Below are 21,988 nucleotides of genomic sequence, written 5' to 3'. Positions count from 1 at the left end.
ATTTGCCAGCTCTGCTTACAGCCAGTGAATGCAGACAGCATGAGTGTATCTGGGCCTGAGGAACATAGGTTTCATTCATTAACAGCAAGCAGAGATCTTGATAGTGGGGAGGAACTGAATATGTGGTAAAGCAGCACGAGAAATGCAGCTAGATACATCTATAGCTAGCACCGTCACCAAGCAAGCACCCATAGGGAACACATACCACCAGGCAGAGGACATGGATGCTAAGGACGCGTTCACACGGGGCGCCAGGACGCGCAGGGTATCCCACCGGCAACCCGCAAGCTTCTGAGCGTCTAGCAGCAAAACACGGAAGTGTCACACTCACAACAGAAATCTGGGCGTGTTCGTGTGCTTAACCAATCACAGCAGGGAAGTGTGCCTTTACTAAAAAGTGATTGGTCCAAATGTAACCGCCCTCCCTTTATCCCGAGAATTGATTGGTTAGTTTGTAAACAGTCCTTCCTAACTGGAAATTTGACGTCACACACTCCGGATGCCACGTTGCGGCGCTGTTCGGAGGAGTTCGGCTGTTTCCGGCAGTGGCTCGGGGGATGGAGGAGGCGGGAGGGGCAGGTCGGAGGAGAGAGCAGAAGAAGCTGCTGCCTGAGCCGTCAGCATCAGTGCCCGCCGCCGCCTGCCGCAGCCGGGAGTCCCGGGAGAGCGGAGCTCCGGCCGAGCCGCCGTCATGTTAACCGACAGCAATGTGGAGGAGTTTGACATCAAGGAGGACGAGCCGTGGTACGACCAGCAGGACCTGCAGCAAGGTGAGGACGTAGCCCGTGTGCAGCCTGCACCCTCCATGCTGGGATGGCAGGAAACGCCTCGTCTGAATACTGGCGGATACTATATACACACACCGGGCAATGGCTCCGAGGCGATCAGTAAGGATCCACTGGGATCCTTCACATAAAACCCCGGCAGCCGCCAGCGATCCGGTTACATGACGGTTTACGGCTCAGGTGCGACTTTTTCGTTAAAGGGCGCATCGTAATCAGTGCGTGCACCGTACATATGAGCGATCACAATGGAGGAGACACAAGTTCTTCCTCTGCAGTAAAATTATTCTAAAATATATATATATAATTTTTTTTTTGAGTATTTTTGCCCTCCCTGTTATATTGAGCTTGGGTGAGGTTTTAATGGCAGAGGATAGGACCAGTCCCGATGGGTAACACCTTGTCGCGTTCAGATGGCCTTTATAGTCTTTTTTATTAATTAATTAATTTTTACGAAGTAGCCTTTATTTATTTGCGTAATATTTACCTACTCCGGGATATTTGCACATTTTGTTTCTGTCTTAGGTTTTGTTAAATGGCCGCAGTGTGAACGTGCCTCTATATGTTGCACGAGGCCCATCTTGCGCTCCAGCTCGTTTCTTTGGCTTTCTCGTTGTTCCTGTGTCTGGCGCACTACAATCGCCCTGTTCTATCTGGTCGGCGGTTGCAGCCTGTGTGGTGCCCGTGCCTTGCAGTGTGGCGGATGTGGGGTGCTGGCCGCCATCCCGGACACTGTCCCTTTACCAGTCGTGTCCTTCAGCGCTGTAGAGTGAGTCACAGTAACAGATTCGTATCCCACACATCGCACTTATTAGATATTTTCGGAGAAAATCTGAAATCTGATCTAAAATCCTTCTGTAAACACATTTTTTTTTAGGATGATTTCAAGGAGTTTTTATAGCAGAAATTCTCAATCTGAAAACTCCTATTAAAAAATAACTGAGTGTATGCGCACACTGTGTTTTTTTTTTTTTTCCTGGCGGATTCCACTCGGAATATGCCTGGAAAAAGCGCAACAAAAAAGTGACATAATGCACAGGAATGTGAAAACAACATTGCTGTGCACGTGTTCAGTATTTTGTTACTTCTTCTTTTAAGTGCTTGACACATTAATTCTTGGGAAGCGCTGTATAATAAGAGCAGGAGCAAATTGCTGTAGAGACTCAGATGCCATCTGAGTGCAGTTTTTTTTTTTTGTGTGTGTTTTTCTTCCTTCCATGTGTTTAATGGCCGATTGCAATCCAAATAGCGGATCGAGCGTGGTCATGCAGCGTCTGACAGTATGAGACTGTCCGAGGGAAAATATCAGACACGTGCTCGCCCCCATTGGTCCGAGTTTGATCCGATGTTTTGTTGGAGCGAAATCTGCTCGTTTGCACCTTCTGTAATAGAAGATACAAAACGCATCAAAATGGGCCCGGTCCAGTGAAAAGGCTTCAAAAATGTCTTCTTAATCTTCACCAGCAAAGTTCAAGAAAAGAAAAACTTCGGCCAAAAACTCCGAAGACTCTGGGCGTATTTCTCAAGCAATCGCATTTTTTGTAGAGGAAACACTTTTACTGATCCCCTGGAGTTGGCACCTAATAAACAGTTCCCGATTTAAAAAAAAAATAAATTAAATAAATGTTTTTCTTAGGTTGACTGAAGGTTTAATACAGAGAACATATACGGTAATTTCAGTGCTGTTTTTGCTAATAAAATGGCAAGATTTTTTTAATTTATTTTTTTGCTACCTTAAGTCACCACTAGAGGGAGCACACTAGGTATGGGTTAAAGGGTTTGTCCATCATTATTATTTTTTTGTTTTGCACGGATTGATTAAAAATGTGAAATTGCGACAAACTCTCCTTCCACCACTCCCCCCCGTGTACACGGTGAAGGCTGCTGCGGAGGTTTGCTCCGGAGTGCTGCAGAGGTTTGTGCTAGATCCATGTAGCTTCTGTAGGGCAAGTATGTTTCCATTTCTTATATTCAATGAATCTGTGTGATTAAATGATTTTTTTACGGTCGGGACAACCCCTTTAATAGGCAGACACGAGCACTGTTTGGCCTGACTCTGATGGCCGTACCTCCTGTACAGTCAAGTTGTTGGGCACTAGGTAGCACAGTCCCTAAAATAGGAGTCTGGTAAACCCTCTGCAATGACGATATGTGCTGTGCCGTCATCTTTTGCCCAAGTATAAACTGCAGGAACCGCAGTGAATTTTGCTGAGATCAGTGATCAGCACCGGGGGCGATGGCTTATGCAATAGGAATGCTAATCTACGGCGTGGACTCTAGAGCGGACTGCGTCCACGCTGTGCACCTGGCGAGGGAAGGCTGTCGGGGTAATCGATTGATCATTAACTGTTAATGTCTTGTATTGCTCATCACAAGGCCTCCTGTCCCAGTGTCGTGCGGCGACCTGAAAGCATCGTTCCTAGAAGAGAATACTTCTGCCATCCTGTACTATATGGCGGCATATGGCGTCTGTACTGTGGAGCCCCAGGCGGACTGCGTGCTGCGCCGTGTACACAGGCCTCACACCTGTACGTTGTAGATCTGTTCCAGAACCAGGAATGTGTCCTTAAGCTACAGTCACGCTTTCTTGTCAGGTGTCGGTGTGCAGTCCTATGTAAGCCCTATTCTTATCCTCAAAATCAGGGTCTTAGGGGTCTCGCATGTGGGTCTGATTTCCACCGATGGGACTCTGTGAATTTGTGTGTTTGCTAAAAAAAAAAAAAAATCGAGCCGCGCATGTCCAACTCACATGATTGGTGCCGTTCTCCTGATCACAGCGCTGTTCGCGCACTAGTCACATGCCATTGGCTGCAGGGGGTCATGTGACAATTGGCGTCAGCTAATCAGCTGCAGCCTTTACTATTCCATCAGAGCGGACGTCTTCTCTGGCAGAATAGTAAAGGCTGCTGCCAATCGTTGGCTGCTGATTAGCTGACAGTCACGTGACCAGTTGAGGGGGCAGCAGTCCATAAAGCGTTTTGGATAACCCCTTTATATGTGGCCATGCTGCACTTAGTCTGAATCCTACACACCACTATAGTCTATAACTTAATGGATGCTGTTAGATGCAGTCAGTTTGTGCTGCCGAGAGCGTTGATCTTTTCTGCAGCACGAAAGATCCTTTCACCCGACGAATGTTTTGCTCGTTCGTCAGGTGACTGGCAGCCTGTCATACGGACTAGTGATCACACAAGGAGGTGGTGTAATCGCCATCGGTGACTCTGAAGTCTCCTTTGGGTTTATACTCCTCCTCCTTTTTGCCTCATTGCGGCAGGATGTTACATAATCTGCTGTGTAACGTCTCCTTGTGTTACGCTAGATACTAATTTTTATTTTTTTTATTTTTTCTGTTCTTTGCTTCTCTCCATTGTGTTTGTACATTCCTTTAGTTCAGCAGTTTCCTCAAATGCCTCCAAGAAATCCTGAGCATGTGAGCCGGAGATCCTGATTCCTGTCCATGAGCGATATTCCCTCCCGGACAAAGAGCAGAACTCTCATCATTTTATATTCATCCTGTTAATATTCCTCCAGCAAAACGGCCAACATATATCTCTGCGGGAAAAGGTGTATTCTGTCTGATGGGGATATCTGCTGCCCTTGTGCATATTGGATGGGTTACTAGCTACGCTTAAAGGGATCCTCTGGAATTAAAGACATTTTTATTTTTATTACCGAAACGACGCCATCCTTGTCCTGTCTGGCATTAAAGCTCAGCCCCATTTATGTTAAATGGGATACGTTAATGTCATAACTGCGCTTTTCTTAAAATGAGTGGAAAACGCTAAAAGAATTTACATGCTGCAGATGTAAGTGCTTCAAGTCTGCCACGATAAGATAAGCGTGTACGTGAGATTTCAGAAATCTCATCGGACTTGTGGCAAAAAACACACTGAAGGAAAAAAGTCATGTGTGCGCATACCCCAAGTCTGTGGTAAGCTAGTTTAGTAGCTTCTCGGACTTATTTAACGAGGATCTGGCTGAGCAAGCGGCCTACAAAGGGTTAAATAGGCCATAAACAATAGCGTCTATTCTTATTGACCTCCCATGGTTCAATATTCGGGCCTGTAAATAGGTCACAAGATGGCCGCTGCCCTCCCTGTTTTACTGAATCCTTTATTCGCACTACAACAATGTTGTCTTCCTTGATGCATCCAGTGTCTGACAAGAAAGAGGGTCAAAATTGTCTAAAAGAAACCATCTTTATTGTCCATCCCAGCCAATCACCGCGCAGCTTTCACTTTACCTGAGTGTTGTAAAAAATCAAAGCAGATCCCTGGTTGCTATTGACAACTGACTTTTTTTTTTCCCCTTCTCCTTTAATAAAGAGGCTTTTTTAAGTTTTCTTAACTAAGAAATGTATGTAATAAAGGGTCTGGCTGTGTCCACACATCACGTTTGTGTAGGTTTTGAATGATGTTTGTATATATCAGTGAGAAGTCATTTTCTGAGGCCTAATAATTTGCATAGCTCGTCTTCTCGTTGTCCTGTGTGTGAATGACCCCTCTGTGTCCCGTGCAGCTGTGCTCGCCTCCATCTATTTAGTCATGGATGTTGCTGTAATTCTCACTATGTGGAAGCCTAGCGCTGGTTACCAAATGATATCCTGGAGTGTGGGCTACGGGTTCATATTCTTTATTAAGGGGCACTTAGCAGTTTACACTAATCTATAGACATGGCTGCGGCGTGACCTTAGCAAGTGTATGCTGTTTTCTTAGTTACGGGCTCTGAATTATTTCCTCACGGTGATTTAACCTGCACCAGGCCTGAGTATATACGGTGATCACCAGATCTACTGTAGCATTGGTGTATAGGTAGAACAGGTGCGCAACATAGTTGGGGAAGTGTGAGGGCTGGCGGGTGCGCGACATAGTTGGGGAAGTGTAAGGACTGGCGAGTGCACGACTCTGTTGGGGAAGTGTGAGGACTGGCGCGTGTGCGACTGTTGGGGAAGTGTGAGGACTGGCGCGTGTGCGACTGTTGGGGAAGTGTGAGGACTGGCTGGTGCGTGACTCTGTTGGGGAAGTGTGAGGACTGGCTGGTGCGTGACTCTGTTGGGGAAGTGTGAGGACTGGCGCGTGTGCGACTCTGTTGGGGAAGTGTGAGGACTGGCGCGTGTGCGACTCTGTTGGGGAAGTGTGAGGACTGGCGCGTGTGCGACTGTTGGGGAAGTGTGAGGACTGGCGCGTGTGCGACTGTTGGGGAAGTGTGAGGACTGGCTGGTGCGTGACTCTGTTGGGGAAGTGTGAGGACTGGCTGGTGCGTGACTCTGTTGGGGAAGTGTGAGGACTGGCGCGTGTGCGACTCTGTTGGGGAAGTGTGAGGACTGGCGCGTGTGCGACTCTGTTGGGGAAGTGTGAGGAATGGCGGGTGCACTACATGCAGCACTACCTCTTCCCACGTACCAGAACATCAAAACAGGAGGAAAAAAACAATTGGTATCCATGGTTCCAGACAGACTACAGAACACTTTTGGACCTAATAGGGGCCGCTTAGCGTTTACTCAGCACCCCCTATTGCGTCTGGAATATTATTCCGTGGTCTACTCGGAAACCACTGACACTAGCATATGGCGTCCAGAAGAAGGATTTTTTTTTATTGACATATTTGAGATGTAGACGTATATGTTGAACGCCATAATGTGAGCGCCTCACAGTATATGTGTATTCATGTAATAGCAGTAAAACAGGGCAAAACTAGAGATAAAGGAATTGATTCCGGTTTTGCTTCCATATCGGACCATTACTGATAAGATAATGTCCCGTCTAATGATTAACGAGACTTCACTTTCTAGTGAACTGAATAGAACTAGACGAGTTACAGAATATGTAGAGACTTTGTAACCTACATACACTTCTTTTATCTTGCCTATTCCATGCTCCCTTTCTGCGTGGCAGCTGACATGCGGCCCAATAATGATCCTGGTATGGTTACTCGGCATCCGGTACAGAACAGGAAGTTTGATTCTAGTGTTAGGCCTACTAGTCTGTTATGAAAATTGGAAGACATTTTTTCTTTAATTTAATTTTTTTTCATATAGACCATAACCTAGAAAGTTTTAAAAAAATAAAAATAAAATATCAACAATAATAAAAAATAAATAAATAAAATTATGAACCATCTGAAATGTATGTGGTACTCCTCTGTACTAAACACTGTATGTTGGGATCCCATGAACAGATAACAATTGGCTCCAGTGTTTACATTTCATTCAAGTGGGGGAAAAAGCATCATAGTTTTTCGATTGAATCGTTCCAATTCATTTGGATCATCTCGTCTTGTGAATGATACACGTTACTTTTTTTTGACCAGTTTTGCCGTACAAACTAATGTAACAATAGCGTTGGCTGTCATTTGTCTTTTTTTTTTTTCTATAAATTGTGATCAGATAAAGCGCAGGAAGAACTAACCTGATGCCAAGAGTACCGTAAATGGAAAGCCAGACATGGTAGTTAGTGATAAGCAAACGTGCTGGTATAAGGTGTTATCTGAGCATGCTCTGGTGTTGTTTTTTTTATTTTTCTCTAAAATTGGGTTGCTTTTTTTTTTTTTTGTTTGTTTTCTGCCTTCCCAATAACTAGAAAATGGTTACACATAACTACAATGTGGGTTACAGAATATGGTGGCACCTGGAGATGTGATTCCATAGAATGTAAATGTATGGATGCTGACATTGCACACAACTCTCCGTAATCCTATTCCTTAGTCTATTTGCTGTTTCCAGTTTCGTAATTGTTGTTTGAACTGGTCCCAGCACCTCCCAGATTAAGGTAACAATACGTCTTCAGCTTTTACAGGGCATTTTCTTTTCTCATAATTGTGTGTTGGCTTTTGCAAGCAAACATCAAACCTATTATACAGATGCACCTAAAGAACGTGTTGCTAACCACCTAGTGCCTGAGCCCAATGGTCACTTTATATGGCAGTAACGCTGGAATGTTTGAACATTTCCCAGTGATTATGACCTTTATATAATTTTTTCCGGGGCACAATGTACTTTATTACGTGGGTGGAAATAAAGGTAAAGGAGCCGCTTCCACTTCACTGCAGCCAGCGGCTTCTGTCCCAGACATGTTATTGGTACAGGGGCCATCTTCTGTGTCGGTGCTAAACTCAGAGCGCCATGGTTTGCATTTAATTGTGAAAATATTACAAATTGGTTGCAAATTTGTAAAAATTAGCATTTTTTTTTATACTGTCTGTTTATACTTTTAAATCAAAAACAGGAAAAAAGTTACCGTAATTAATATTCCCCATAGTTCTCCTTTACATCAGTATCATTTTTCAAAAGTCCTTTATTTCTTTAATGGTTAAATTCTTAGGGGGGAAAAACATTTCAGTGACATTTACCGTACAGTACTTCTTTAATTGTTTTTTTTTTTTTTTTTTGTGGGGGGGGGGGGAGGGTGTTAGGGACTTTTTCCAATTTGGAAGTGACTTTTAGAGACATATATTGGCTTCCCCCCCCCCCCCCCCAAAAAAAAAAAAACAAAACAAAAAAACAAACAAAAACAAACTCACTCTAATAGCACAACCATTCAAGTTATTAAATGCAGTCAGGAATTTAGTTGCTTCACAGTAATTGGCATAAAGTGGAATAAAACCAGAATGAACGAACTTGCTGTGTTTTTTTTTTTTGTTTTTTTTGTGTGTTTTGTCTTTTTCCCACGACCGTCCATTAAAATGTTGCAAATCTAATGCCACCACACTGGCGTTTTTTGCCAGACGTCGCAATGCGTAGTTTATGGCAAAAAACGCATCCTGCAAAGCTGTTTGCAGGATGCATTTTTGCCCCATAGATTAACATTAGCGACGCATTGCGACGCTTTGCCACACGTCGCAACCGTCATGCCACGGTTGCGCTGTGTTGTGGCGGACCGCCGGGAGCAAAAAACGTTACATGTAACGTTTTTTTGCTAATGACGGACCGCTTTTTCCGACCGCGCATGCGCGGCCGGAACTCCGCCCCCACCTCCCCGCACCTTACAATGGGGCAGCGGATGCGCCGGAGAAATGCATCCGCTGCACCCGTTGTGCAGTGCGTCAAACGCTAGCGTCGGAATCTCTGCCCGACGCATTGCGACGGGGAGATTCCGACGCTAGTGTGAAAGTAGCCTTAGCTGGCAGACTGGGACCAGTTCTCTACATACATGATCGGCAGCAGCATCTAGGGGGTTAAACGGCCGGGCTAGGCGGTAACACTGATGGTGGCCAATGCAGCAGGCTGTCAAGTCTAGTAATACAACTGATCAGCATTCTGAGCTCTGCTAGATCTGCAGCACAGAAAAGCGTCACAACTGCAGCACCCAGTAAAGAAAGTGATACATCGCTGGAATCAGGGTCTCTGTCCCCACAACATGTTACTCTCAGATTACATAGAGAAACTTGCTGACAGATTCCCTTTAAACACTCCATATGCCCAGGCCTATAAGTGACAGACAGATCCATCCAAACACTGATGTAGAACTAAAGCCAAAGTTTCCCCTTTTGTATCAGCTTCCATCTATTTATTTATTTTCTTTAGTTTTGTTTTTCTCTCATCTGGATCCTTTACAAACCGGTCGCACAAATGTCATATAGATGCTGTTAATTATTTGGAAATATGATCTATTATCTTCATATTTTCTAGCCCGCACATCTCCCTCATTTATACCATCTATATTGTGATTATTTCCAGATCTGCAACTTGCTGCCGAGCTTGGCAAGACATTACTGGACCGCAACACGGAGCTTGAGGAGTCTCTGCAGCAGATGTACGCCACCAACCAGGAGCAGATCCAGGAAATTGAGGTACAAAGCTTTTCCTGCCGCTCACCATTATCTGCTCCTACTTCTGTGCAGAGATGGAGATCACCTGCTTTTGATGTCTTCAGGCTACATGTCATGGTCTAATTGTCTCCTATGTTATACCCAGAGCTGCACTCAAAATTCTGCTGCCTTTCTTCTGGCTCTCAGTAGCCCGCGTCCCGGGATTCCTGCCCATCCTATAGACAGGTGCTTGTCCGGAATGGGTCATATTGAAGCACTTCAGGTTAATCCATACTCTCCAACAAATCCGCATACATAAAGCAGCTCTAGAGTTCCAGAGACCTCTCTATGCAATGACATTCAGACATGAAGAGGTTAAGAAATGGTTTGTCTAATAATTGGGTCCAGATTATAAAGTTGGAAATGATAAAGCTGTAGGTTATAGGGAGTGGAGTACAGTAAAAGCTGTGAATGTTGACTTCTGCTCCTGTGGCCTAGTGCACATCCTGTGTTATATAATCTACTTACTTTGCCATATGGAGATTTTCTTCCTTAAATCGAATATCCTTTTGTAACTTTTTAGTTAAAGGGGTTGTTCACTGCTAGGACAACCCCTTCTGAATTACTATGTTTCCCCCCAGTAAAATAGTAGCACTTCCAGTGACTGTCCCGTTCCAGCGGTGTGATCACTGGCTGTCCCAGGGCTTGTGTGACGTTTGTGTTATGTGAGCCCTGCAGCCACCAGCACTGGAATCACTCTCCTCTCTTTCAGACAAATCCTGACATTTGGGAGGAGTGAGAACTGAGACTGCTCTGTTCCTCCAAATCTCAATTATGTCACTAGGAGAGTGAAGCCAGCTCTGATTGTCTGCAGGGATTGCGTGACATTGTGCCCCTGGAGAGTCAATGGCGCTCACTGCTGGAATTATTTTACAGGGAGGGGAAACGTGGGGATTAAAATGGGTTGTCCGAGTAGTGGACAATTCTCTTAGAGTGAGGGTGTTCAGGGTACAGTTGGGCACTATCCTATTTCGGAGGACATTAATTTATGTTGCGATGCTGATGATGGAATAGAGGAAAGAAGAGAACTTTTTTTTTTTTTTGTATTTTTTAACATTTGTATCCTCCCAAGTTGTCATGTTTTGTGTTTACTACATACATTAGTTTATCGTATGTATGCAAAAGTGAGTACCACCTCCGTGGTTTTTTTTTTTTTTTTTTTTTATACATATATATTTTATATCTTCTCATGGGAAAACACTGAACATATGACACAATGTAAAGTAGACGGTGTCCAGCTTGTAGAACAGTGTAAATTTGGTGTGCCCTCTATCTCTCACAGCCATTGAGGTCTACACCGCTGGCAACAAAATTGAGTACACCCCTAAAGTGAAAATAACCAAAGTGTGAATATTTTATGTTGCCGCTATGCTTTTCAAGCACTGCATTAACTCTCTTGGCCATGGTGTTCACTAGAGCTTCACAGGAGACCACTGGAATCCTCTTCCACTCCTCCATGACGAAATCATGGAGCTGGTGGATGTTGGAGACCTTGTGTTCCTCCACCTTCTGTGTGATGTCCCAGAGATGCTCAGTAGGGTTTACGTCTGGAGACATAGACATGCTCGGCCAGTCCAGCACCTTCACCCTCAGCTTCTTTAGCAAGGCAGTGGTCATCTTGTAGGTTTGTTTGCGGTCGTCATGTTGGAATACAGCCCTGCAGCCCAGTTTCTGTAGGGAGGGGATCATGCTGTGGTTCAGTGTGTCACAGTACATGTTAGCATTCATAGTTCCCTCAATGAACTGTAGCTCCCCACAGCTGGCAGCACTTGGGCAGCCCCAAACCATGACACTCCTACCACCATGCTTGACTGTATTATGTGCATAATAAAGTATGTGCTATAATGTAACTAACTGGGGTTTCCCACTGAACTAGGCTTGTAAATGAACAACTCCCGCCCAGGTTACTAGGACCTGCAATGGAAATGTAAAACTTCCTACAGCTTCTCCTGAGTATCGACTGATTGCTTGGCCGACTTAATTTTCATGATGGTTGAACACCCCCATTTTTTAAATGGCATTTGTCAGCACAACTCTGCACCCTCTCCAACCATCTTCCCAAAACTGTTATATAGTCATGAGACTTTCTGAAGGATGTGGTCCACACCTTTACTGATGCAATCTGCTCCTTGACTAAAAGCATTTCAGTATTAATTCATATCCAAATGAGGCTTTAGCGCTTCATCTACTTGACTGGCCGCGACCTGGCGACCGCTCGTGGCCGCGACCTGGCGACCGCCCGTGGCCGCGACCTGGCGACTGCTCGTGGCCGCGACCCGGCGACCGCTCGTGGCCGCGACCCGGCGACCGCTCGTGGCCGCGACCCGGCGACCGCTCGTGGCCGCGACCCGGCGACCGCTCGTGGCCGCGACCCGGCGACCGCTCGTGGCCGCGACCCGGCGACCGCTCGTGGCCGCGACCCGGCGACCGCTCGTGGCCGCGACCCGGCGACCGCTCGTGGCCGCGACCCGGCGACCGCTCGTGGCCGCGACCCGGCGACCGCTCGTGGCCGCGACCCGGCGACCGCTCGTGGCCGCGACCCGGTGGCCGCGACCCGGCGACCACTCGTTTCATGTTGCCGATCTGTCTGGTCTGTGTATAGATTCTCTGTCCATTAATGCTTGTTTTTTTTCACTCTCATGATGTTCTTTTCCTGCCAGTACCTCACAAAACAGGTGGATCTACTGAGGCGGATGAACGAGCAGCACGCCAAGGTGTACGAGCAGCTTGATGTCACAGCCAGAGAGTTAGAAGATGCCAATCAGAAGCTGGTCCTGGAGAGTCGCTCATCACAGCAGAAGATTACAAGGTGGGTGGCCCGGTGGAGGGGGAAACCTTGTTAACAATTTCTCGATTTTTGTCTGGGGGCTTTTTTGGCAGGAAAACTGCAAGAAAAAGCTGTTCCTGCTTGGGGCAAGATCTAAATATCCTAATTTTTTTTATGTTCGGTAACTATATTATGTGTGTACCGGTTTTCTGTAGCTAGTGAGTGGGAAGCTGGGGATTAGGGTACGATTCCTTCTAAAATGTAAAAATCTAAATAAAATGTCCCAAATAATTAGCTATAATTAGATCGGGTAGTTAAAGGGGCTGTCCACCTTCCGGGGACTATATATTTAATGTATTTATAGCTTAAAATCAGTTTTGTACATGCACCCTTTGCATTCTATACATTTTGTTACACTGCCTATTGCTGGCTGCAAAAAATGTGTTAAATTGAACCTGTGCCCCTTCCCAACATGGCCCTTGTTTGTTTTATGAAAGTGCCCATATTAAAGTAAAATTGACGTATACATAGCATCTCTGTCCGCTAATGACCCAGGACTAGTCTGGTGAGGCGTTTACTTGCTGACACTAGTCCGTGTTCAGTTTGCGATCTTCCTGGCATCTATCTTCCCCTATTATATCAATCATAGCATAAATAACATTTGTCAAGTGCAATAAACTTCCAAAAGTGCTCACTGCTTTGGCTATTGCCCCCTGAAAACCAAGTCGGAGCCCTTATACCTACATGGTTACCCATGGTTACGTCCTATAGATCTTTCATGACAGGTCGCACATGCTCAGTAGGGAGTAGTGCAGTAATTCTCCTCTACCTGGATCTGCTATAACATCATTGACTAATGTTATTTTTTTTTTCCACTATTCGTGTTATTTGGTTGCTCCTACTTTAGTTAATGGCCTATTTCTTATTATTGCATAGCCCGTTTGTATCTTGATCTGCATTTGTAGTATCTATGTTCTGTCCTTCTACCTAGTTCTGTATTTCATTTCTGATGCCGGGTTTTGTGTTTGGACATGTCAGCTTGATTTATTAATGAACGTCTATACCTTTTGTGATAAATTGGTTTTGGACTTGTGTGTTCTTGGTTCCCAGGGAATAAGTGTGGACTGCTATTTTGTGCTTTATTGTGGAGCGTCCCTGTTCTTGTAGGTTGTAATTGGCCTACAAGGAATACACTTTGTGCTTTATCGCCCCTCTTTTTTGTTTTACGCTGGAGTTTCTGTAATGATTCCCCCCCCCCATACATTTTAGTAGGAAAAAATATATATATTTCGCATGTACTGTAGTTTAGCTTTGTACTGTAGCTTTGCCCTCTCCTTGTGCTTCTTCACTTGCCCAGTTTCATCAGTTGCATGGCCGCATGCTTTAATGAGGGCAGTCTCGCTGACCCAGATGGATGAGTATGTGTTGCCTGGAAGTTTAATTTGTGATATTATTAGTAATACCTCAATTTGTGAATGAAATGACTGCTAAGCTGACAAGATAATGATGGCGTGCACATGGAATCATGAGATTATAGGGAGGATGTTTTCCATTTCTTAGACTTTGTCACTGATCCCACTGCAGTAATTCTCCTCTACCTGATCTGCTATATCATGATTGACTAATACCGGTATATTATACTTTTTTGGGGGGCCGGGGGGACTGTTCTAGCTGCAGGTACTTTCTAATGCAAGGGCACATGGGTTACATCATTACCAGAGCAAGAATACTTCCGATTAGGTCGTGTTTAGCATGGCCGATGACAAACATAACTTGTAGGCCAGATGTCACCCATTAAAATATGTGAAGGGTTTGGGCTGTCGGTGCCAAAAGGCGCCTTAACGTTGAGAGTGGATTTATCCTGGAAAGAACATATGGAACTTTAGTAAATGACATGTTGGTTACTTGTGTATCACAATCAGGACACCTATAAAGCTGGCCATGAGATTAAGACCCTCAGGGCGCCATACACCTTAGAGGGCACCTGTCACCCCGAAAATCGCGAGTGAGGTAAGCCCACCGGCATCAGGGGCTTGTCTACAGCATTCTGTAATGCTGTAGATAAGCCCCCGATGTTACCTGAAAAAGGAGAAAAAGAGGTTATATTATACTCACACAGGGGCGGTCCCGCTGCTGGTCCGGTCGGATGGGCGTCTCCGGTCCGCTGCGGCGCCTCCTATCTTCTTTCCATGACGTCCTCTTCTGATCTTCAGCCACGGCTCCGGCGCAGGCGTACTTTGCTCTGCCCTGTTGAGGGCAGACAAAGTACTGCAGTGCGCAGGCGCCGGGCCTCTGACCTTTCCGGCGCCTGCGCACTGCAGTACTATCCTCTGCCCTCAAGAGGGCAGAGCAAAGTACGCCTGCGTCGGAGCCGTGGCTGAAGATCAGAAGAGGACGTCATGGAAAGAAGATAGGAGGCGCCGCAGCGGACCGGAGACGCCCATCCGACCTGACCAGCAGCGGGACCGCCCCTGGGTGAGTATAATATAACGTCTTTTTCTCCTTTTTCAGGTAACATCGGGGGCTTATCTACAGCATTACAGAATGCTGCAGATAAGCCCCTGATGCCAGTGGGCTTACCTCCCCCGCAATTTTCGGGGTGACATGTTCCCTTTAGATAAAACCTGGCTGAACCACACTATTAATTGGTCATTTAATGCACCGGCGGACACAGACGGACCCTGTGCAAGAACAATACATGGGCCCTTTGCAGTCCAATAGCTCAATAACACACAATTCCCATATTTTGGAGGTGGAAGTGGCCCCCTTACCTATTGGAGCCTTGTGTGGTTCCACCCGATTTAATGTATATGGGGGTCTCCTGACTTTCCCCTGATTGTTGGAGGACAGAGGGTTGCAATTTGGTGGGGAGCTGGCGGTTCTAAAGAGCAGGAGGTCTGTTTTATATGGCGCCATTTTTTCGCCTCTTAACGACGCTTCTAGCAAATGGCAGAAGATGGAACCGATCTTCAGTATCGGCCAAGCTGTCTTCTAACGAGCGGTCTGCCCTAGGTAGGCGCTCTCCGCCAATGCAGAAATGGTCTCCATAAGAAGAGATGTATGGAATAAGCTACTAATATACAAACTTTGCTTCTTGTCGTGCGCTCTCTCAAACTCTTTTATGACTATTAATCCTTTGTGAATTGATTATGCAGCGGTTGGTTTCCTTGTAATAACCATTTTTGTTTTCTCTGTTTAGTTTGACAGAGACTATTGATGGTCTGCAGATTCACATTGACGATCTACAGAAAAAGATGGAAGAGCTGAAAAAGTGTCGTAGCCGCGAGACGTTTGAGCACTCGAGGTCAACCCACAGCTTCTCCTGTCTGAAGGAACTCTATGACCTGCGCAAGTAAGTTTCAGAAATTATAAGGTTGAAAGTATATCTTTTTCATGGTAAATTTTACATCCATTTCATTGTACTTTTTTTAAAAAAAAAATTTTTTAAGGGATAATCAGGATTACTGCCTAATGTAACAATAAAATTGATGCCGATTTTGTAGTAATCCGATGTGGCAATGCTGAGGAATCGAGCTTTAGACACATGTGAATTAACCTGTAAGTGCACTGTGGGTGTGTCTAATGTACTCTCCGTGCATCGACACCGCCTCAATGCACTTCCAGGTCAATTTGCATATTGACTCAAAGCTCGATTCCTTAGCGCTGGCTCATCAGATTACTACAAAATGTGTAGTGTTTTTTTTTTTTTGTTTGTTTGTTTTTTTTCTGGGACCTATTCAGCCATGCCACTAGTTTTGGTAATAAAATAGCCTTGGCAGGTTTCTTTCTTTTTAACATGTTTTTTTGAATATTTAAGCTATGAAGCCACATTAATGGGAGAGTCTAAAAACTGTCTCTTGCTTTGTTGTCATACCATGTGTGACTTCAAGACGCCAAATATATCCATATCTACGTTGGGCCGGGCTTAGATGCATGTCATGGCCAAACTTGCATGTAGCCCCCTAGACTTCCAGTCCTTCACGGAAGGACATGATGTCCCATTTGTACTCCAGACAGAAAACAGATGATTAGCTTCTATCTTCCTGAAGAACAAACAGATTATAGCTGAGAAAACAGTTCTTCGATCTCCCTAAAGCAAAACCCAGGGGGACAGGGCTCCCGATATGTCATGGTGGACTCCTCTCCTTCCTGACATCCAGGAGATCTGTCCATCCCCCTTTTACCCCGTTCTGCCTTCTCATGCTCTGCAACCTCATCCTTCGACTCTCGCTTCTGTATTTTTTTCGTGTAAGCCCTATCTTTTTACTAGCCCTATTGAATCAGCGGTAGGGGCGGACATATCATTTATGCAACCTGTGCAGCCACACAGGGGCCCCAAGAAGTAAGGGGAGCCCATGTCTACCTCCAAAGCAGGAGCAATTTTGCATTTTTAGGAGATCTTGGGCTACAAAGGGCCCATATATTCGTGTATAGACAGACTAATACCTGGGTGGATCTGCTGCAAAGCCAAAGCGAAGTGGCAACCTTTGAGGGAATCCAGTAATAATTGCCAGATATGTAAATTTAACATGTGTGAACATATCCAAAGCTTACAGACTTGTTAAGTGATAATTATATCTCTTCAGTTGGCAGTGAAGAGGAAAAAATGTAGTTTACCAGGCTTGATCTGAGAGGTTTTACTAGAAGTGGTGGTAGACTAAGTATTTTTCTTACTCCGCAGGTATTTTGTCTATGATCACGTCTTTGCCGAGAAGATCACGTCTCTAAACACACAACCTGGTCCCCTTGAAGAAGAAAATGATCATCTCAAGAAAACTCTGGCTGTTCTGGAGGCACAGCTCGGCCTAGAACGCAAGAAGAGGGAGACCTTGGAGGATGAATATAATCAGGTCTTGAAGGAAAACTCAGAGTTAGAAAATATTCTCAAAGATAGGGATTCATGTCATGCCCGGGCAGAAGAGTTGGAAGCTGAGGTGGCTGAAATGCGTCAAATATGTCGATCAGACAGTGTGTTCTCTAGCAGCGTTGAAAAGCTGATACCAGAATCCATCTTCATATCATTCAAAGAGACTTCAGATAAGGATTCGGAGCTCGATCCAATCTCCGAAATGGAAAAAAAGCCCTTAAAAAGGAGCAGTAGTGAGATGGTCTTGCCCACGGTCACAGCAGAAGCCATTCGTAACGGTCATGAGGAGACCTGTATCAGGAGGACCGAGGCTGTGAAACAAAGAGGAATTTCTCTGCTCAATGAGGTGGACTCTCAATACAGTGCCCTGAAAGCCAAATACGAGGAGCTTCTTCAGCGCTGTCAGATGGAGGATGACCTCTTCAGTCACAAATCCGTCCAGACCACAAAGCTGTCCACCATGTCATCTCCAGACAACTCTCCACCAAATACCTTAAATTCAGGCAAGCACACCCCCGACTCCCCTGTGTCCCAGCCGGAGTACAAAATTCTTTTTCAGGAAATATTTACTTGTATTAACAAGACCAAAGAAGAAATCAGTGAGAATCGAACAAAATACAAACTTATCTCCACCTCCCAGAGTAGTTAGGGCCAACAGCAGAACGTCTATGTTTTGTTTTTTCCTTCAAGCGTACCAACCACTTAGACCTAATATATTCATATGTCTATGTCCTTCTAAATTATTTTTTAATTCTTGATCATAAAGAAGTCTTATGGCTACCTCATTAACCCATACTATGGCCAACAAGCAAGGTGATCTACTATATAAAGGGGAATCCACTTTTAGGTGGTGACCTTGTTTCATCCCACAAGCTTTAACTTAGATCTTCTGGTCAGGACAGTAGTCAAGGAGGAGTGGTACAGGATTGGAAAAATGAGGTGGTCTTCTCCCAAAACCAGTGAAGCAGATAGGACCACACTACATGTTTTGAAGCTTTGATGCTTGTGGACCTGTGAAGTGTGGAACCGGACTACAAGAGCTATGAAGGACTGGATTCTTCAGGTTTCATCCTCCAAACCGGGGCCTTCTAAAGAGGTTGTGTAGCCTGGTTTCTCTTTAGTTTGACTTTTCTGTGGGATAACAGGACTTTCAGATAATATACCTTCAGGTTCATACCTGATGGGGAAGAAATCCTCTACATCTACTAACAAAGTTGTTTTCTCTAGTCACCCTCCACGACCGCACCATTACCCTTGCTGTCGTGGAGGGTTCCTAGAAATGGAATTACCGGTAAGTCTGATTCTATTATTTTTTGCTACACACAAGGTGTGCAATACTCCTGCTGTTGGTCACCAATATACCACTAGCCATGATGATATTAGCGGAAAGCCAGTCTCTGGTATTGCTGCTTGACTCTCCCAAAGTGAATGGGGTGAAGCTGCAGTACCACATGCAACCTGTGGACTAGTGTGGTGCCGTTCTGGAAGAAAACAGACACTTTTCTCTAAACCAGACAACATAAATCTCTGGCTAAGCCTGCTTTTCACACGTCCAACATTCACGGGCCTGAGAGATCTGGACTGCGTGCAGGTCTCCTGCCTGAAATTTGGGTCAGGAGACCCCAGTAGGTCCACACATCTGTCCATACCCAGACCCCTGAATGTCAGCCATGTGTAACCATCTCAAGCCTTCGCTTTAGGTACGACCAGCACTATTTTGCTGTGACTTGTTGTCTTTGTTAGTACGATATGCGTGGTCTTCTACGGTCTGGAGAAAAGCACAAATGGTCTATTTTATGCATGGCAACCGTGTAGGAGCTGAACTGTGCAGATTATAGGTCTGCATTTATATGTAGTTGTATGATACTTTTTACTATCATTTTATGTAGACGCTGGAGTTGTGGGGCTCTAGAACTGTACCTATAGGGAGATAACTTTTGATATAATACTGTGATGTCGTATTAGAGAACACTAATATATTGCACTTATTACGAGTTATATCTATTTTTTTTTTTTTTTTTTTAATTTTGTTTTGTTCCTAATTTTTTGATGTAAAATGACTCTTGCATAAACAGGGGAACATAACAGCAGCCATTGGTTTCCGTTCCCTACAAACTGGGGGCCCAAAATGTTGCCTACCTGCTACTGTTACCTCCGTGACACACATCCTACAATTGTGTGCCGAAATACACCCCTGATTGTTATTTCTTAGGTTTTCAAAGCCATATCATCCCACCCACCCACCCACCCAGATTTGTAAGGATTTAGAGATTAATGGCTGGAAATGATGCATTATCCAAGTCTTTATTCGTATGGCTTTGTGTCCTCTGATTAGTGGGATCAGATGCCATCAGGGCAACGTATTTAAAGGGCTCGTTCCCTTTCAGAAATCTTTGGACTATATAAGCTGCAGTAGTTATAAAAATACAAGCTTAGCATTGCCTTAGGCTACGTTCACATTTGCGTTGTGCGGTGCTGCGTCGGCGACGCAACGCACATGTAAACGCATGCACAATGCAGCGTTTTGTGATGCATGCGTTCACTTTTTCATGTTTTTTTGGCGCAGAAAAAACTGCATCATGCAGCGTCCTCTGCGCTGACGCATGCGCTGCAGTGATGCATGCGTCACAAAACGCAAGTGCAACGCATGTCCATGCGCCCCCCCCTCCCCCCATGTTAAATATAGAGGCGCATGACGCATGTGTCGCCACGGTTGTGCCCGACGCAATGCAAATGTGAACGTAGCCTTACCCGGGCCCAGCATCGGCTCTACACCGCTGCTCCTATTGTTTGGCTGCTGCAGTGTTGAAGCTTCAGGTGTGGGATTTTGAAATAGGTAGACCCCCCCCCCCCCCCCCTCCCCCCAATTTTTTATTTTTTTTAATTAATACATTCCTGACCCCATCTATTCCAGTTCCTCACTATCAATTACAAGACCATCAATCTGGTCGATCAATTAGCGTCGTCAATCTGATTTTTGGAGGGGAGAGGAGGTAAAAACATGCTAAAAATTAACTCTTGGCACAAGTAATACTAGTTTGTGCCTTGCACAACAGTTTGGGGGGGGGGGGGGGGGGGGGGGGAGGGGGTTAGTGCGTTTTCAGCTTTGGGAGACTCTGTTCCCCGTCCGTCACTGTACTGTGCTCCAGTTATGGCAGGAGAGTGCTTTTTTTTTTACGTCTTGGTGCTTCTTTAGTGAAATTCTGCAACAGAAAACAAGCAAATACTGCGTTTTTGTAGCCTTTTTATTTATTTTAACTTACTAAAATATGTGCTTAATTGACTAAAGCGGTAATTGTTGCTGACTTTCTATTGTGCTTAGAGCAAAGAACGCTAGGCAGAGTTTTGACCGCCAGAAGAGCCGGATCTTGTTTTTTTTTTAGTGAGTGCTTTGAGACTATAGCAGATGAGAATAATTAAAACTGATCTAACACCAGATCATATCGGGATACAGGCGGCAAACGTTAATAAACAGATCTTGGCCCTAATGAGGCTGGTGTACTTATATTGCTAAGCCTGGGTCAAAATGGCTGTACCATCAGGTCCTTTAAAAAATAACATTTTCTGAGTTCAGTCAAAAGTTGCCCCTCTGCAGACTTGTAAATCCTCGCATTGTGCACTGGTGGGATTCACAAGTCTGCAGTCTAAGTGACTGCAGACTTGTAGCTTTAGATTGGATAATTCCTTTACGTCCGGGGTTGGACGTCTGTATTGAAACTTGGATTGGTCAAGACAATACGATGTGGATGTGACTGCTCATCCACATTGCATACAGGTAACTGTGCTGCCTGTCATTGCACGCTTTATTCTGGTCTGTAAAAGGACCACAGAACCCGCTGCCTTTTCCATGCAGGCCATCGGTCCCTGGACACTGGCTACAATGGGTCTGTGGTGCACATGGACTAGTTAAATGCTTAGGGTTCCTTCAGACAAGCATACAAGTCTGGGCCAGCGCTTGCACCATGCTTTAAGCCGCGCTCAGTGTTACTGTATCGTTCATAGGCTGATACGGGCTCATTTATGTTAACACTGAAGAACTGATGGCTTTTGTGGATCATTTAGAAAGTCCATCCTTCATGTGGAATAATGCAAAAAAAAAAATAAAAAATCCACAAAATACATTAGTTCTATCCTGAACGTTTGTTTGGCTGTAGTATCTCCGGGGATAGGATGGAGATTATCCCATACTTAAGTGTTTCTAGGAATAATGCAGATTAACGTTGGTATGAATGCGGCTTATGTGGGGGTAGGGCGTTATTAAAGGGAAAGGTAAGTTAGAGTCAGATTTTATGATATGGTATCAATATGATTTGAGACTGGTTTATGCAACCAGAAGTACATGATTGTATGTAAAGGAATGTTATAGAAAACGGTATTAATGATGGCGGCGCTCTGCAGAAAGTCTGGACTACTGTTAGGAGGAACACTAAACGATGACTTATTTGTACGCCGTCCAGTATCTGCTGCTCCATTCAATGATCTGTCCTTTGCTCAGTCTGATCAGCACAATAAAGACGTTCCTTATGTGTTTACCTGTTGTCATCTTCTTCGGATCTCATTCAGCGCACACAAGACGGTCGAGAATAAAGAATGCGCCAATGTCACAATATATGCACTAAGTAGTTAAGCAAGAGTTTTCCCACCATTGATTACATTCATAGCCAAATAAAACTTACCAGTCGGTTCCGCTTCCAATTATCACACAAGATGACCCTGATACATCGGTGCTTTGCCAGAATTCTAGTATAAAATACGGTACTTTGATAA

General features: G+C 44.9%; 2 protein-coding genes across 2 annotated transcripts in view; one reads left to right on the top strand and one right to left on the bottom strand.

Moving 5' to 3' along the window:
* LOC138645111 (transmembrane protein 180-like) overlaps positions 1 to 326 on the bottom strand; it is a 28,966-nt gene extending 28,640 nt beyond the window's left edge. The window contains exon 1 of the mRNA XM_069734178.1: positions 206 to 326. The gene's annotated coding sequence lies outside the window, so the exon portion shown is untranslated. The remainder of the gene's footprint in view (positions 1 to 205) is intronic.
* A 234-nt stretch (positions 327 to 560) lies between these two features.
* On the top strand, positions 561 to 21,751 carry CDR2 (cerebellar degeneration related protein 2). Its single transcript, XM_069734176.1, has 5 exons — positions 561 to 770; positions 9,457 to 9,569; positions 12,248 to 12,396; positions 15,554 to 15,706; positions 17,036 to 21,751. The coding sequence occupies exons 1-5, from the start codon at positions 692 to 694 to the stop codon at positions 17,868 to 17,870; spliced, it is 1,329 nt and encodes a 442-aa protein (XP_069590277.1). The 5' UTR covers positions 561 to 691; the 3' UTR covers positions 17,871 to 21,751.
* The last annotated feature ends 237 nt before the right edge of the window (positions 21,752 to 21,988 follow it).

Source organism: Ranitomeya imitator, chromosome 7, assembly GCF_032444005.1.
Source record: "Ranitomeya imitator isolate aRanImi1 chromosome 7, aRanImi1.pri, whole genome shotgun sequence".
NCBI classification, from domain to species: domain Eukaryota; kingdom Metazoa; phylum Chordata; class Amphibia; order Anura; family Dendrobatidae; genus Ranitomeya; species Ranitomeya imitator.
Note: the sequence above shows the minus strand (reverse complement) of the source record. Positions and strands in the feature narration are given on the sequence as shown.

Coding starts and splice junctions, on each gene's coding strand:
- CDR2 (XM_069734176.1), top strand. CDS start 692: ATGTTAACCGACAGCAATGTGGAGGAGTTTGACATCAAGGAGGACGAG. Junction 9,570..12,247: donor AGCAGATCCAGGAAATTGAG/GTACAAAGCTTT, acceptor TTTTCCTGCCAG/TACCTCACAAAACAGGTGGA. Junction 15,707..17,035: donor GAACTCTATGACCTGCGCAA/GTAAGTTTCAGA, acceptor CTTACTCCGCAG/GTATTTTGTCTATGATCACG.